The following is a 16,570-nucleotide window of genomic DNA, read 5'->3' on the forward strand; positions in this document are numbered from 1 at the left end:
TATAAAAGATGCCAGTAATTTCTTTCAGCCCTTTGCACTTTTTTTTAAAAGTTATGCCTAAAAGGCAAACAGAGATGTAATTTCTATTCATATTAAATGTTCAAATTTCCTATGCCAAAAGCACAATTAAATAGTTAATCGCAATTATTTGTGCGACAATTAATCGTCAACTTAAAGCTGCTATAAGCAATAATATGTCATGTCATATTTTAATGACCTTTTTTTTTCTTCTTTTTTGGTATTCAGACAGCCAGCAATGGGTAGAACGCTCCCAACATTTGAGTCTCTGTGACACATCTAGGGGCCGCAATTTGCATTCAAAGATGTTCCTAGAAGCTTTGTCATTGGTCAAAAAAAACCTGGTCGCAATGACTAACCAATCAGGAAGCAGACAGGCAAATCGACCAATTAAAAAGCTTCTAGGAAAATCTTTGAATGCAGATTGCGGCCCCTAGATGTGTTACAGAGACTACATTTTTTGGGAGCGTTCTACTCATTGCTGGCTGTCTGAATACAAAAAAATAAAAAGGTCATTAAAATCTTTACATATTATTGCTTATAGCAGGCTTAGCAGCTTTAAATGTGTAATGGTGACAGCCCTAGAAAGAGTGTGATGAGACATGAGAGAGGGAAACGGCAGATGCACACAGTGTGATGAGACATGAGAGAGGGAAACGGCAGATGCACACAGTGTGATGAGACATGAGAGAGGGAAACGGCAGATGCACACAGCGTGATGAGACATGAGAGAGGGAAACGGCAGATGCACACAGTGTGATGAGACATGAGAGAGGGACACGGCAGATGCACACAGTGTGATGAGACATGAGAGAGGGACACGGCAGATGCACACAGTGTGATGAGACATGAGAGAGGGAAACGGCAGATGCACACAGTGTGATGAGACATGAGAGAGGGAAACGGCAGATGCACACAGTGTGATGAGACATGAGAGAGGGAAACGGCAGATGCACACAGTGTGATGAGACATGAGAGAGGGACACGGCAGATGCACACAGTGTGATGAGACATGAGAGAGGGAAATGGCAGATGCACACAGTGTGATGAGACATGAGAGAGGGAAACGGCAGATGCACACAGTGTGATGAGACATGAGAGAGGGAAACGGCAGATGCACACAGTGTGATGAGACATGAGAGAGGGAAACGGCAGATGCACACAGTGTGATGAGACATGAGAGAGGGAAACGGCAGATGCACACAGTGTGATGAGACATGAGAGAGGGAAACGGCAGATGCACACAGTGTGATGATAGCCTGGCTAATAAACCAGACCGAATCAGCCGTTGGCAAAAAAAGATTGCCTGCCGGCGGATTACGGTCTGGAGAGGCCCATTTCCTACACCAGAGAACTGGTGTGTCCAATCGGGACACGGTATGCAATATGGGCGGGCTTTGGTACAGTGACGTTCAATGCTTGAGATCTTTGACTGACAGTAGCTCTGACCAATTGCGTCAAAGAGAAAATGTTTGAACCCGCCCCCCGGGAAACAAGATCCATACACAGCATCTCCAGACTCAAATACCACAGTGTATTTCACAGTGTGATTTGAGTCTGGCTTATTAGCCAGGCTAGTTTGATGAGACATGAGAGAGGGAAACGGCAGATGCACACAGCATGCACACAGATTTGTTTCCTGGCTTACTCTTTGGCCTCTCATATGCCACAGCCATCAACAGGAAACACGTTGTTTTGGGCACAGTACAATTAGGCCTAACATCAGAGCCACTTTGGATTTTCTGCTCATGCTTTGGAAGCTGTTTCCACATGTGCCCACCACATTTGTTTGACCTTTAAAAGCAAACTAATGTCACCATAGTTGATATTTCCATTTGTTCTCCCCTTTGATGTCATTATTCCTTTTACCATGACATTTCATTTAAGAGACTTAAAAAAAAGAGACTAATAAAACCTCAGTTATTTTCATAGATATTTTAGATTTCCCACAACAGAGGCTAAATGTTTTATGTGTACTCTGTGGTAACGTGTTCCTTCCTAACAATACCTGATGCAACACTTTGACAAGCGCTGGTTTTTATTTGATGTCAAGGTCGACGGTACCAAGACCTACATCCATTTTCCTATACAGTAACAAAGGCCTTTTTTATCACTTCTCTAGTTGTTCCCCAAATAAAATTAATTTATATTTTGTTTATTTTATTTGGGGTTTTTAAGATAAAATAAAAGTCTTGACTAGGTCTATTCTAGTTTTATAGTTGACTATTTTATTCTATTTCTCAAACTCGTCTTTAATTTATTGTTCTTTCTTTTCCCAATTTCGATCACAGCTAGTTGAATCAAGTATTTCCTCCCATGTTTATATTAATTAAAGTCCCTTCCTTGTTGCCCCATGCAGACTGCTTCAGACTTAGTTTTTATTAAAACGTTCTCTTGTGTTTTTTCCCTTTTCCTGTCTTGTTGTTTATAGGTGATTGCCCCTGAGGAGATTGTGGACCACAATGTGGACGAGCATTCTGTCATGACTTATCTGTCCCAGTTCCCCAAAGCCAAGCTCAAACCTGGAGCTCCGCTGCGTGCCAAGACACTGAATCCCAAAATGGCCAGGGCCTACGGACCAGGTGAGGCCAACATCTGCCCGTCAAACTCACTCACTTACCCCAGAGCCGTATATCAACTCTCAACTGAACACAGTCTTGGACGAGTCCAAATCGTCCCTAGCTTTGCATGGTATTATATTATCTCTCTCTCTCTCTGTACTTCCCTTGTTTTCACCGTTCAGGTATTGAGCCCAGAGGCAACATGGTGCTAAAGCCTGCAGAGTTCTTGGTGGAGACAGTGGAGGCTGGTCTTGGTGAGATTCTGGTCTACATAGAGGACCCCGAGGGACACACGGAAGAGGTGAGAACACCCATTTATGGTGTATTTATATTTATTTTTGTAGATTGAGCTTTAGAAAGTGTAATCATGTGTACAATTTATGAACAAAGCCACACAAATCAAATCACTTCAGTGGTGAAGCTGCATGAAGTGACTGGCTGCTTGTGTACATTATGTCCTAGTGTGGTGATGTGGTTTCCAAAATGGAAATTGTATGTACAGTATAGTCCTACACACGCTCGCGCGCACGCACGCACGCGCACACGCACACGCACACGCACACACACACACACACACACACACACACACACACACACACACACACACACACACACACACACACACACACACATAAATATATACAAATAAACTATCAAACAAACCAACCATTCTCTAATCTAGGCAGTGTGGCCTATGGCCTCAGGATAAAAGAGATGAGATGATATTTTACACTGGAAACCAGGATGATCTGTCTGACCTGTGAATATGTAATAAACATGGCTCCCTGTCCTCGCTCAACAGAATGTGTTCTGTATATCATGATTCATACATACATGCAAGATGAATTTGTTGTACTAAAACAGTACCTGTCTACACTTTCAGGCCAGAGTGATCCCCAACAATGACAAGAAAAGAACCTATTCAGTTGTCTACCTGCCCAAAGTGGAGGGTTTGCACCAAGTAAGCACAACAGTAGTACGCAACTTGACGACATTGTGTACAGTTGGAGGCCATCGATATTGTCCTTTTCTTTTTGCTGAGGTTTGCGTGATCTGCGCAAAAGGACAGTTAACCCATTTTGGGCGGGAACCCTTTTGGTGTTTTAAACATTGTTATAATTTAGCTATTGAAAAATAGCAGATCTACAAGCTCATAGCGCGCCACCGAGTGGCGCGCTACGAGCTTGTAGGTCTGCTATTTTTGAAAAATCGTGAAAATATTTATTTCAGAAATTTAGAAGGATTTTTTTAAATTTTGAGGTCAGGCCTAAATGGGTCAAATGATAAGGGACAATATCGGTGGCACCCAACTGTATTTATTTCAGTTTGTAGTAGTTTATTTAAATGTGTCTTTGATGCAGTAGGTGGTTTAACAGGACTCTGTGTCTTCTCCTCTGTCCAGGTGAAGGTGCTGTTTGCTGGACAGGACATTGACAGAAGTCCTTTTGCGGTGAATGTGTCCAAAGCCTTGGGAGACTCGAACAAGGTCCAGGCCAGGGGGCCAGGACTGGAGCCTGTCGGCAACATGGCAAACAAACCCACTTATTTTGACATCTACACTGCAGGTATGTATTCTCCATTATGGATAACTGAAAATATTTCATTCATACTCGTCATTGTTTTCGGAATCAGATCTATTAGTGGGGAATGAATCTCTCAAGAATTGTAATACCTTACTATTGTAATCAGCCACTATTGGTTGAAAACACTGCTTGACCACATGAGAGTGATCTCTGACTCTGAGCTATTTTAAAACCCTTTACTTTATTTTCTGTCTTATCAGGATGTTAATTGAGTTAACTGAGTGAGTTAATTGAGTGCAATCACCTGCACCATGTTTTGTGTTAAGCTGTTCACTGTTTACCCCTAACTATAGTTCCTGTAAAAACTGGTCCCAAATCCATGGGTGTTTATTAAAAAAACAAAACAAAGAAGGGAAAATCTTTTAATAATTGATTATTTGATTGGAGGATTCATTGTACAGCACTTTGGTCAACATAAATTGACTTTACTCTTTAATGGAATTAAAGTATTTAATTAAAAAAAATAACACTGTGTCTCTCTCTGTGTCCCAGGCGCTGGTGCTGGAGACGTGGGTGTGGTTATCGTGGACTCTCAGGACAGGAGAGATACTGTGGAGATCGTTCTAGAGAATAAGGGGGACAGCATTTTCCGTTGCACGTACGGTCCCGTTTTGGAGGGGCCTCACATCATCTACATCACGTTTGCAGGCCAGCAGATTCCCAGAAGCCCTTTCACCGTCCACATTTCTGAGGGTAGGTCGACATTCTACAGGTGCTCACGCAGACCGACGCAACACTTCCAATTTCAGGTTATAAACACACAATGTCTACTGTTAATAATACTGACGATTATTTTTATTTGCATATTACCCATAGTTATCTCATTAATCCCTCTTCCATCTCCCCCTCTCTAATCAGAGCAGTGTACTGAATTCTAATTTCCAGACTAAAACTGAAAGGTTTCTTGATTTCCGTGACAGTCTAGGTGTGGGCTTGCTGCCTCCAGTACAGTATGTCTGGGGCCAGACCTGATCTCATCATCATCATCCTGATGGCTTCTCTGAGTGGTGGTTTTGGCTGAAGCTGTGTGCTCTCTCATGGTTTTGGTCTGGGGTTGCTCCCCTGGTCTTGCGGTCTGGTGGAGTAATGGGAACGGTGGGGTTGCTTCCCTGTACTCTACTCCTGTCTCCTGATTGTTGTTCCCTCCGACAGCTACACACAGAAGCCTGCCACCTGGCTCTCCGGTGCCGATAGTCCCCCAGTCTGTACGCACCCCACCCCCAGACAAGAGCAGGAGAGCCCCCCCTCCAACGCCGCCCAAACCCAGGCGACCAAGTTAGTACAGAGGCAGGCGAGAGACGGGGTTTTACTGTGGACGGAGCCCGCTTCATGCACTAGCCTGGTCCCTCCTACCTCAACTCAAAACCGTACCCTCTCCCCCCTTGCCTCTGGCCACCTTCCAAAATGGCTTTCCCAGCTTCATAGCATGCGCCAGTGCTTAGCCTCTCGTGGCCTCCTGCTCCTGTTCAACCTTAGAAAGAGTGTGTGTGTGTGTGTGTGTGTGTGTGTGTGTGTGTGTGTGTGTGTGTGTGTGTGTGTGTGTGTGTGTGTGTGTGCGTGTGCGTGTGCGGGTGCGTGCGTGTGTGAGACAAGCAGGCATTTTAACATGTTGGAGGCAGTACCAACCTGCTTCGTTATTGGTGTTGGTGGGTTACTTTGGATGGTCACTTTTACAATCGCTGATTGGCACGGATCAGTTGCACCACTCAAACCACTCCTCAAATGCCATGAAAAGAGAGAGTTTGGCTTCCCGACAATGAACAGGCCTGTGTGTTAATTAAACTCATAAAGTGTAAACATCCGTTTTTATAGCCTGACTAACATCCAGAGTCTGGCAGGCCTAGCTCCATTTGATCTTTGCAGAATATTAACGAAAGGGCTGTGTCGGTGGGGTCCTGCATGCGCTAGTTGGATATCCCCATCTTAAAAAATACATCTTATATTATATTTTGCCTCACGTAATCATACTGTCACATGCTATTAACTTGCTAGCATTAAAGGAACATTTCACATATATCTTTAACCCGGTCTTCATATAGTTGGTCCTCACTAATGCTCATTATCAGGTGGTAACATTTCTGTGTACTCACTCTGCGTCTCAGAGGTGGCCTGTGGTTAGTTTGGAAATAGGTGGGAATGCCAAACTAATGGAAAGTACAGGCTTTCTATTCCTGGAAGGTTTGCACACTGAAATAGAAGCCACTGGTCAATAAAAGTGTCCAATTTCAAATGACCACCGATGACGTCAACGGTAGGCACATTTTTAATTATCAACAGTTCACCTCTGAGACAGAGAGCATGTACAGAGATGGACCATATACTATGCAGGTATCGCGATGATATTATTATTTTTAATATTCCTTTACTGTTAATGTATTCTTTGTCACAGGACCATTGTCAGCCCTTTTTTTAGTTCGGCTATTTGTGGGGATAGAAGACACATAGGAGAGCCCAAAAAACACAAAAAATTGAAATTCATGTTGTAGGACCTTTAAGGCTATATAGCCTTCTGTTTGTTTCTCCGGTATATCTAGTGGAGGCTTAGTTACTGAATGACAGGTCAGGGGCATTGTACATTAAAATATGAGAACCAATCAAAATGTGCAGAGCAAATATAATTATGTAAAACTAATGGAAGCTACCCATCACATGATCCAACTCACTGAGCCAGTTTTACACTTTCAGAGTTGAATTAACTTTCAGGATGTTACTGTGTATAGTATTGGATTCATTCAACTTTTTTATGATCAAAAACTAATACATAATAATACGGAGCCCCTGAGTGGACATGGTAAGAAAAATGTATTATCTCGTCCGGACGAGATATTATCTTGTCCGGCCGAAATAATATCTTGTCCGGACGAGATCATTTATTTTTCTTACCATGGCCACTCAGGGGCTCCGTATAATAACACATAATATAATAATACATATAACAGAAATGCCAAAAAATAGAATAACCTTTCTTAAATTTGCTCTAAAATGATGAAAGGAAGACAGAATCTCTAAGATCTCTGTCCTCTGTCTCCCATTTTGTTGAGAGTGAATGTCACCGTGACCCTTCAAGTGTGTGTGTGTGTGTGTGTGTGTGTGTGTGTGTGTGTGTGTGTGTGTGTGTGCGCGGGTGTGCGTGTGCGTGTGCGTGTGCTACACACTTGTGCCTTCATTAAAATCATTGCCATTGTCATCATCACCACAATAATTGGTTTCATGTTTGTACCCTTCATAGCTTCCCTCTGCAGACCAAAGCAGTAATCCTCTGGCTAACCCTAATCTTTGGTGTCCACATAATACCTTTACTAACAAACTCTTGAATGGGTTCATATCATCTAGTAATTTGTATTCAGTGTAATTCAAATATTTGTATCTTTAAAAGTCTTCATGAAGATTTTTGAAAGAAAACCTTAGAATGCACCAATGTCCAGAACTTCTTATACCATTCAGTAACAGGTCAGATTATATTGAATTGAATTTCTATTTTCTATGGGTGCAAGTGCAACACCTGTTCATGCTCAGCATATCATTGTTGAGTCTTTGACCATTTCACTGGAACAACTGCTATTGCTTTCATCTGGTTTGTTTGTTTTCCCTCATTTTTCATTCTTCAATGCCCTGAAGAACTTGTTGCTCTTTGTGTCAGTGTTCTCTAATGAGATAACGGCTGTGTCATGTCCATCACTCCTGCTGCTTCTCCCCAGCAGCCATGACAAACTGTGCTTCTCCCAGCGCTGTTCAGCCCACTAACAGTGAAACTTCTGCAGTAGTGACTGTTTGTGTGTTTGTGTTTGTATGAGTAAGTGAGCGTGCGTGCGTGCGTGCGTGCGTGCGTGCGTGCGTGCGTGCGTGCGTGTGTGTGTGCATTTCCTTACCCTCCATCTGCTAGTCTAAACAACTCTCCCTTTCTCTTCTCGATGGTTCTGTAGCCTGCAACCCCAATGTATGCAGGGCGTCAGGGAGAGGCCTCCAGCCCAAGGGGGTGAGAGTGAAAGAGGTGGCTGACTTCAAAGTCTTCACCAAGGGAGCAGGCAGTGGAGAACTCAAGGTCACAGTGAAGGGACCAAGTGAGTTGACAAATATTAAGCCTGTATGAATGCACGTTTCTCACAGATTACACAGTAAAATCCTCAGTGATGAATCAAATCTGGGTGCGTACATTTGTACACTCTCAGAGTTACATTCTACACATTAATAATCCTTGTGCTTTAATGCTTAAACCATGACTGAGTTGCTGGCAGTTAATGCTGAACCACAATATCTGTGATCATTAGAAAAATATGTAACAATATTAAAGCCATACATACATACTGTGCATTTTATGAAATGTGTGCTGTATGTTTACAAATGTTGGGGTCATTTGTTTCAGAGGGTTTGGAGGAGCCGGTGAAGGTGCGTGAGGCGGGAGACAGCCTGTATGAATGTGACTACTACCCCGTCTTGGCGGGCAAATACACTATTAACATCACCTGGGGGGGACACAGCATCCCACGCAGGTGAGATCCTCTCCACTTGTCATTCCTTCACCACTACGCTCTAACATTTAACATTCCCTTTATATTCATTTCATCTACTACAGTACAGATTCACCTTATTCATCAAGGCAAAGGTTTTGACATTTCTATCCTGTTGTGATTCTTTGCAGCACAAAATTGTTTACATGACCATTTACCCTGTCATTTTGTTGATGCCATTTAGTCCTTTCACTTGTAAAAGTCTCTCTGGATAGGGACCAAATTGTGTACTTGTGTGACACTAAATTGATCTATATAGCTACTAATGTGCATTACTGTATTTCTTCTTTGCCAGTTGTTTGTTGCAAACTAGCCAAATAAATGTTACTCAAATCTGTACTGTTGTTTAGGTGTTTAGTCACATATTGTGTTTATAAGGATATCAAAGCAGGAACTAGGCAAATGGAGCTGGCAGAATTATACACACGCAGTTAAAACAATAAAATAATATTAAAAATGTATGTCCATATATGTGACTAAATTGAACTTAGTTTGGCCCACCAGTTTTGGAGATATGGCTTATAGAGTAATGTCTTGCAGAAAACAGCGAGTTGAGAAAACCGGCTTGAAAGGTTCACTTCTGTGGTCTCTAACATTACACCTAGCTACATGTTTAAGCATTTATTTCATATTTACATGTCGATTTCAGCTCTGACACTTATTTCAGACATGCTCTAGTATGTGAAGAGTCTGCCTGTGCTATAAACTTGGAAAAAGTTTTTCTCCTCTGGTGAAAAGCTGGAATTTGCGCGATGGCAGTCTCTCAGTCAAATCGACATGTAAATATGAAATAAATGCTTAAACATGTAGCTAGGTGTAATATTGCACATGATGATATTAAAGTGCAAGGTTTAGGGCAGCATAAGTTGGCCTCTCAGCTCTCTTGACGGTTGCAGTGGTGTTGGCCGACCAGGATGAGTCCTCAGACATGAGGACTCACCGGAACTTAAAGGTCTGCACCCTCTCCACACATGCCCTGTTTATGTAGACCAGGGACGGGTAGCAGGATGTTTCTTCCAGAAGTCCAGAATAATCTCCTTGGTCATCGTGGTATTCGGTGCCAGGTTATTCACCGAGCACCACTCTGAAAACCTGCTGACTCATGCCTCCTGAGATTAGCCAACCTACAGTTGTGTCATCGGCAAATTTCATCAGGGTGTTGAAGTGGGATGGTGCACTGTACAGTTACAGTATGAGTGTATAAGGAGTATACAGTTGGGTGCCACCGATATTGTCCCTTATCATTTGACCCATTTAGGCCTGACCTCAACATTTAAAAAAATCCTTCTAAATCCTCCAGTTTTCTGAAATAAATATTTTCACGATTTTTCAAAAATAGCAGACCTACAAGCTCGTAGCGCGCCACTCGGTGGCGCGCTATGAGCTTGTAGATCTGCTATTTTTCAATAGCTAAATTATAACATAATGTTAAAAACACCAAAAGGGGTTCCCGCCCAAAATGGGTTAACTGTCCTTTTGCGCAGATCACGCAAACCTCAGCAAAAAGAAAAGGACAATATCGATGGCCTCCAACTGTATAAGGAGTATAGGAGCAGACTGCGCCAGTGCTCAGTGTGATGGAGGGGGAGATGATGGAGCTGATTGACTGGCAATTTGTGAGAAAGTCCTTGACCCATGTGCAATTTGTGAGGAGGAGAGACTTAAATCAAGCAATGTCTGGATCTGGAGACTATAATAGAGCCTCAATCTTGTTTTCCTACAGTCCATTTGAGGTGGTGGTGGGTGAGGAAGCTGGGCCTCAGAAGGTGCGGGCCTGGGGCCCCGGACTGGAGACTGGCATGGTGGGGAAGAGTGCTGACTTTGTAGTGGAGGCGATCGGCACGGAGGTGGGAACCCTGGGTAAGCATGGCGTCATCACTGCCCGAGTCCCACACATGAACTTTGGTTTATTGTTAGAACATCCCCCGAAAGGTTTCTGTGCGTCTTTCCACTGCACTCCTACATAGATTCTTCTGAGGCTGATATACAGTCTGACTACGCACGCACGCACACACGCACACACACATACACAAACACACACACACACACACACACACACACACACACACACACACACACACTCTTTCTCTCTCTTTCTCTCTCTCCTACGTACATGCTGTCTTCTAAAGGTCAGTTCAATTTGATTGATATCAGTCGCAGCAACTGTATGTCCCAAGTCAGTTGTCACAGGAACACTGTGTTACAGTCCTGTCTCTCAGATGAAACCAATCACTTTCAGTTATCTTCGGGCTAAAATCGACATAGCCAATAATTCTACAATAAGTCTATGTAGAAAACTGGCCTGAATGCTGTTTGCATTTTGAGCTTGCAGATTCGCTATTTTCGTTGCGCTACACCGTCGTACGACAAAGTATAATTTATGCTGTTAATTGTTGAGAGTTTTGTTATATTGAATGTGCATTTCTCATCACACTTTCACCTATGCTGCTTTCTTTCTGTACAAAAACACGAAACATTCAGCGAATGTAATGGAGACTTCCATTACATGACATTGTTTTTACAGTATTTAAGCAGAAGGTTTGTTGCAGGTTTCTCTATTGAGGGCCCATCCCAGGCTAAGATCGAATGTGATGACAAGGGGGACGGGTCGTGTGATGTGCGATACTGGCCTACGGAGCCTGGTGACTATGCTGTACACGTCATCTGCGATGACGAGGACATCAAGGACAGCCCCTTCATGGCCCACATCCTCAATGCAGCCAATGACCACTTCCCAGAGAAGGTTGGAGTCTGCCCCTTCGTGTCCTGTTTGAATGAGCTTACGCTCGTATCAGTTCATATACTGTATATCAAGTCAACAGCACTTTTCCACTCAAAGCCTTCAAAATATCTTTTGGCAAGTATCCATGTTTGTGTTAACTATATCCGCCTTGTTTTAGGTGAAATGTTATGGTCCTGGTTTGGAGCCCACCGGCTGCATTGTCAACAAGCCTGCCGATTTCACCATTGACACCAATGATGCTGGTAGAGGAGAACTGAGGATCTATGCCCAGGTATGAATGCAAACATCTCTTGCTAGTAGCCTAGTTCGGTTTTCCTCATCAGGGAAACCAGTCTGATGTGAAAATGTAACTCTAGGAAGAATTACCTACAAAAGTGTTACCCTGTCAAATTGCACATGTCTTTCCTCTCTGCGAGGAATGCAAGTGGAATGCAGTACAAGTGAAGTGTGTATTTGTGCTAACAGGACGCAGAGGGCTTCCCTATTGACATCCAGATCACGGACAACGGTGACAGCACCTTCTTCTGTGTCTACATCCCCGGCAAGCCCATAAAGCACACCATCATCATCACATGGGGCGAGGTCAACGTCCCCAGCAGTCCCTTTAGGGTGAGGAGCACCAACATCAATGGATCCATATGCTACAGATGTAGCCACTCAAACAGGAACTGTGTAGAACCTTCCTTCTGCTGTATACATCTTCAACTGATTTGCATCTGTTGCATGCGTAGTTAATTTGTTTTATTGTGTGTTTGAATTACTCAGGTGACCATCGGAGAGGGCAGCCACCCAGAGAATGTGAAGGTGTATGGTCCAGGGGTGGAGAAGTCAGGACTGAAGGCCAATGAGCCAACCTACTTCACTGTGGATTGTAGCGAAGCAGGACAAGGTTAGACTCGGGAGTGAATTAAGCTCAGTGGCCAAAACAGAGGACCTTTCTCTTCATTAAAAATAATCACCTCCATGCCTGTTCTCATCAACCAGGTGATGTCAGCATTGGGATCAAGTGTGCTCCAGGTGTGGTGGGCCCGGCGGAGGCTGACATTGACTTTGACATCATCAAGAATGACAATGACACCTTCACGGTGAAGTACACACCCCCTGGGCATGGGCGCTACACCATCATGGTCCTGTTTGCTGATCAGGTGAGACAGCCCGACATGATCGCCACAGCGTGTCAGCTGCTTGGTGTACTAGCCATCAGTAGCATCATAAGTTCACATCCGGCACATGACATGCTTTGCTTCCTCTTCTTTCTTTACTGTACTGTCCGATATAGTAGAAATCCCCCATTTATAATTATAATAAGAAACAAATGAAAGGGGTCTTGGAAATGCGCTCTACTAAAGTTTGATCTTTTAAACAGGAAATCCCCGTCAGCCCATTCAGAATCAAAGTGGACCCTTCCCATGATGCAGCGAAGGTCAGGGCCGAGGGGCCTGGTCTCTGCAAGACAGGTGAGTGATAACACAATACCCAACCGTAAGATCTGACTGAGTGAGATAAGGTAACATGTGTGTCATAGAGTAGACCAAATCTCAAAACACACAACATATGTCCGTTATACAATAACCCTACAATGTCTGTTAATATAAAAATATGAGCAGGTGCGGTCTTTGCAACGGAAACTCGTAGACCGGTTTTCAATGCACACATTTCCTGTGTAATCATTCAAGGTGTGGAGGTGGGCAAACCAACCCACTTCACCATATACACCAAGGGAGCAGGCAAGGCCAAGCCTGAGGTCCACTTTACCGGAGCAGCTAAGGGAGAGGCTGTTAGAGACTTTGAAATCATCGACAACCATGACTACTCATACACCGTCCGCTACACGGCCATACAACAGGTAACCTCATTATTTCTTGCACACAAACTCGATTTCAATTACAGAGTACGCACAGCTTGTTTTTTTCTTTCTACAGTTGATATTCTTAGTGACAAGCACAGCTTGTTTTTTCTACAGTTGATTTATCAGTGACAACTTGGCACAGCTTGTTTTTTCTACAGTTGACTTATCGGGGACAATTATTTTGTTGTTGTTGATTTTAGAGCCAATACCGCTCAGTGGTGGGTGTTCCTCAAGCCTGTTTGACTGTCAGAAGTGTTAAAACAACACTGACTTCTGTCTGTCTGTCTGTCTGTCTCTCTCTCTCTCTCTCTCTCTCTCTCTCACACACACACACTTTCTCTTTCAGGGAAGCATGACGATCACAGTCAGTCACGGGGGCGACCCAATTCCAAAGAGCCCTTTTAACATTGCTGTGGCCCCGCCCCTTGACCTCAACAAGGTCAAGATCCATGGTTTAAACAACAGTGAGTATGGCCTGGCACATGCAAACCTGAGTTCACTCTGACATGTTTATTTCTGGGAGCCAAAGGCAAAAGACACAGCATTTATCAAGAAGATGAGTTTGACCTGTGTGTGCTTTCTGTGAGAACATCCATAATACTTGGCCTCTCGGACCGAAAAGGTTCAATTAACGGGCCAACACCCCATCCAACACTGCCAAGAAGTTGCTGGCTTGTGTCGATGTAGAATCGTTTCTTATCTATTTTAATGTAATACGACAGGATTATTATGAGCCGTAAATACTTGCCTGTCGTAAACATGAATCTTCTCTGTAGGTTTGAGAAGACCAATGGCTGACCACAGTTGTATGTATTTGTATTTCTTCATAGAGGTGGATGTGGGCAAGGATCAAGAGTTCACAATCAACACACGAGGTGCAGGGGGCCAAGGTAAACTGGAAGTGAAGATCACGTCACCCTCTCGCCGACCCATCCCCTGCAAGCTGGAGTCGGGCACTGCCAACGAGGTCCACACCGTGAACTACATCCCCCCGGAGGAAGGGCCCTACAAAGTGGACATCTTTTACGATGGAAACCCTGTGTCAGGGAGTCCATTCACTGTGGAAGGAGTCATGCCTCCAGACCCTTCAAAGGTAGTGCATACAGACATGTTGTAGGCTACTGTACCTTCAGTAATCTTCCATACCTGAAACTTTTCAAGAAGTTTTTTTTGTTCTGTGTCTGAACTTTCCCAACTGAGCTGACAGAAGAAACTTGGTTGCAGAGTATGGTTGAATATCTTGACATAATTGATTGCCTTTAGCAACCCGGTATTCTTTTATATGCAATTATTCCAACAGCTTGAGTGTGAAATTAAGTTCTGAAATGATGTCTATGCCTTCTTTGCTCCTCTCCATCTGTGTGTGGGCGTGTGAGTTTTGATCAGATAAAATGCAAGTGAGACAGAATGCAAAATCCGAATATAGCAACAGAAGATAGACACAAGTCTTCCATCTGACACTGGACAGGGGTCATATCATACTCCATACTGTACATCATAACACCATCTAATGCATTGTTTCCTTGCTCAGGTGCGCGCGTATGGCCCAGGTCTCCAGGGAGGTGTTGTGGGTAAACCCGCACCCTTCGCCATCGACACCAAGGGAGCGGGAACCGGCGGCCTGGGCCTGACCGTAGAAGGTCCCTGTGAGGCCAAAATTGAGTGCCAGGACAACGGGGACGGCTCCTGCTCTGTGTCCTATCTGCCCACCGAGCCCGGGGAGTATGCCATCAACATCCTCTTTGCTGACCAGCACATCCCCGGGTCACCCTTCAAGGCCATGGTGCAGTCGGTGTTCGACCCCAGCAAGGTGACGGCCAGCGGCCCTGGCCTAGAGCGGGGCAAGGTTGACGAGACGGGCTCCTTCACAGTGGACTGCTCCAAGGCTGGAGAGGCCGAGCTCACCATCGAGATCATCTCTGACGCCGGGGCCAAGGCCGAGGTGCAATTCACGAACAACAGTGACGGCACCTACTCCATCACCTACATCCCACAGTTCCACGGCATGTACACCATCACCATCAAGTACGGGGGCCATGCTGTGCCGAAGTTCCCTGCCCACGTGCAGGTGGAGCCCGCCGTGGACACCAGCGGGGTGAAGGTCTACGGTCCAGGAGTAGAGTCCAGAGGTGAGGTCATGTGGGATGAGTTATTGATATGAATGCATGTTGGAAACACTGTTTCTACTGGGTATCTGGAAAAGCACTGGAAAGACCAGGCACTCCTTTACTGAGCATGACCTCCAGCAATGTTCAGAAAGTCTTGGAAATGGAAAGGCACAATGTTTCTACTTTTGCATTACACTGTCAAATGATGAAGTAGGCCGTTCATTTATTTATTTATGTTTCTGTCCGACAGCGAAGATCTCAAGGTTGTCAGTAATCTGCAGATGGTGCTCATTTCAGATTTTCACACATAGTCTACAAAACGAGATGCCTGATGGGAGAAATGTAATCTCAATGTTGATCTACAAAAACAAGGTTACTTCTCTCAAAACATACCATCCTTTATAGACACGCCAAAGACCACACACAGCATTATTCTAATATAAAGACATCTTTCATATAAATCAGTGGTTCTCAAAGTGGGGTCCGGGGACCCCCATGGGTCCTTGAGTGAGTTCAAGGGCGTCCCCATAGGGTGTCCCCAGTTAATATATAATCAGTTTAATCACTTTAACCTTACATACATTATTTGAAAATAGACTATGTACGAGCTCTTGCATTGTCAATCTTCTGAGATCATCAACATTTTATTTTTAACAACACAAATGTTATGGGATTCCTGGCACAAACTATTTTTAGATTATTTTGGGGGTCTTTGACTTGAAAAATGTTGAGAACCACTGATATAAATCACAGGGTGCCACTGAAATGATTGAAATTCCATGGAAAACTCTGTGATGAGACTTTTCTGTCCCAAACGCAATCTGACGGCTCCAACCAAGGTCTATTTTCCTCCTCCTACCTTGCATATACAGTAGCTACGGTAAACTATTGCGTCAATTTACAGTAGGCAATAATCTCAATTTAAACGTAACTTTCAACCTGGTGTCCCTGTTTTGCGCATGTCACAAAATATGGTGTAAATTGCCAGTCTGAGCTTGTAGATCAGCTATTTTCGCTATTTGTCGTATGTCGTGTACAATGTGTATCTATATGGCTATAATGGTTATACTTCAATGAACCCACAAGCACCTCTGTCAAGAAGGAAAGATGGAAGCACTCACTTGGTTTCACTTTCACTTACTCTCCTATACCTTTTTTTTTTTTTTTAAACCCCCCTTTTTTTTCACCCCTTATTTCTTT

The 16,570-nt window shown here is 43.9% G+C and overlaps 1 protein-coding gene across 19 annotated transcripts in view; it reads left to right on the forward strand.

The window, feature by feature from the left end:
- Positions 1–16,570, forward strand: part of flncb (filamin C, gamma b (actin binding protein 280)) — a 71,091-nt gene that overhangs the window by 31,523 nt on the left and 22,998 nt on the right. For 10 of the 19 annotated variants that reach the window (XM_079493774.1, XM_079493786.1, XM_079493780.1 and 7 more), the window contains exons 4-22: positions 2,450–2,600; positions 2,762–2,880; positions 3,463–3,540; positions 3,982–4,144; positions 4,655–4,855; positions 5,315–5,437; positions 8,086–8,223; positions 8,526–8,652; positions 10,394–10,530; positions 11,220–11,413; positions 11,571–11,684; positions 11,879–12,022; positions 12,179–12,302; positions 12,398–12,558; positions 12,780–12,870; positions 13,090–13,259; positions 13,609–13,726; positions 14,093–14,355; positions 14,794–15,391. In XM_079493774.1, the coding sequence (XP_079349900.1) occupies positions 2,450–2,600; positions 2,762–2,880; positions 3,463–3,540; positions 3,982–4,144; positions 4,655–4,855; positions 5,315–5,437; positions 8,086–8,223; positions 8,526–8,652; positions 10,394–10,530; positions 11,220–11,413; positions 11,571–11,684; positions 11,879–12,022; positions 12,179–12,302; positions 12,398–12,558; positions 12,780–12,870; positions 13,090–13,259; positions 13,609–13,726; positions 14,093–14,355; positions 14,794–15,391 (3,214 nt within the window). The remainder of the gene's footprint in view (positions 1–2,449; positions 2,601–2,761; positions 2,881–3,462; positions 3,541–3,981; positions 4,145–4,654; positions 4,856–5,314; positions 5,438–8,085; positions 8,224–8,525; positions 8,653–10,393; positions 10,531–11,219; positions 11,414–11,570; positions 11,685–11,878; positions 12,023–12,178; positions 12,303–12,397; positions 12,559–12,779; positions 12,871–13,089; positions 13,260–13,608; positions 13,727–14,092; positions 14,356–14,793; positions 15,392–16,570) is intronic. The other 9 variants (XM_079493790.1, XM_079493776.1, XM_079493777.1 and 6 more) reach the window with 1 other exon arrangement.

Source organism: Electrona antarctica (genome assembly GCF_951216825.1).
Source record: "Electrona antarctica genome assembly, chromosome: 23".
Taxonomy (NCBI): domain Eukaryota; kingdom Metazoa; phylum Chordata; class Actinopteri; order Myctophiformes; family Myctophidae; genus Electrona; species Electrona antarctica.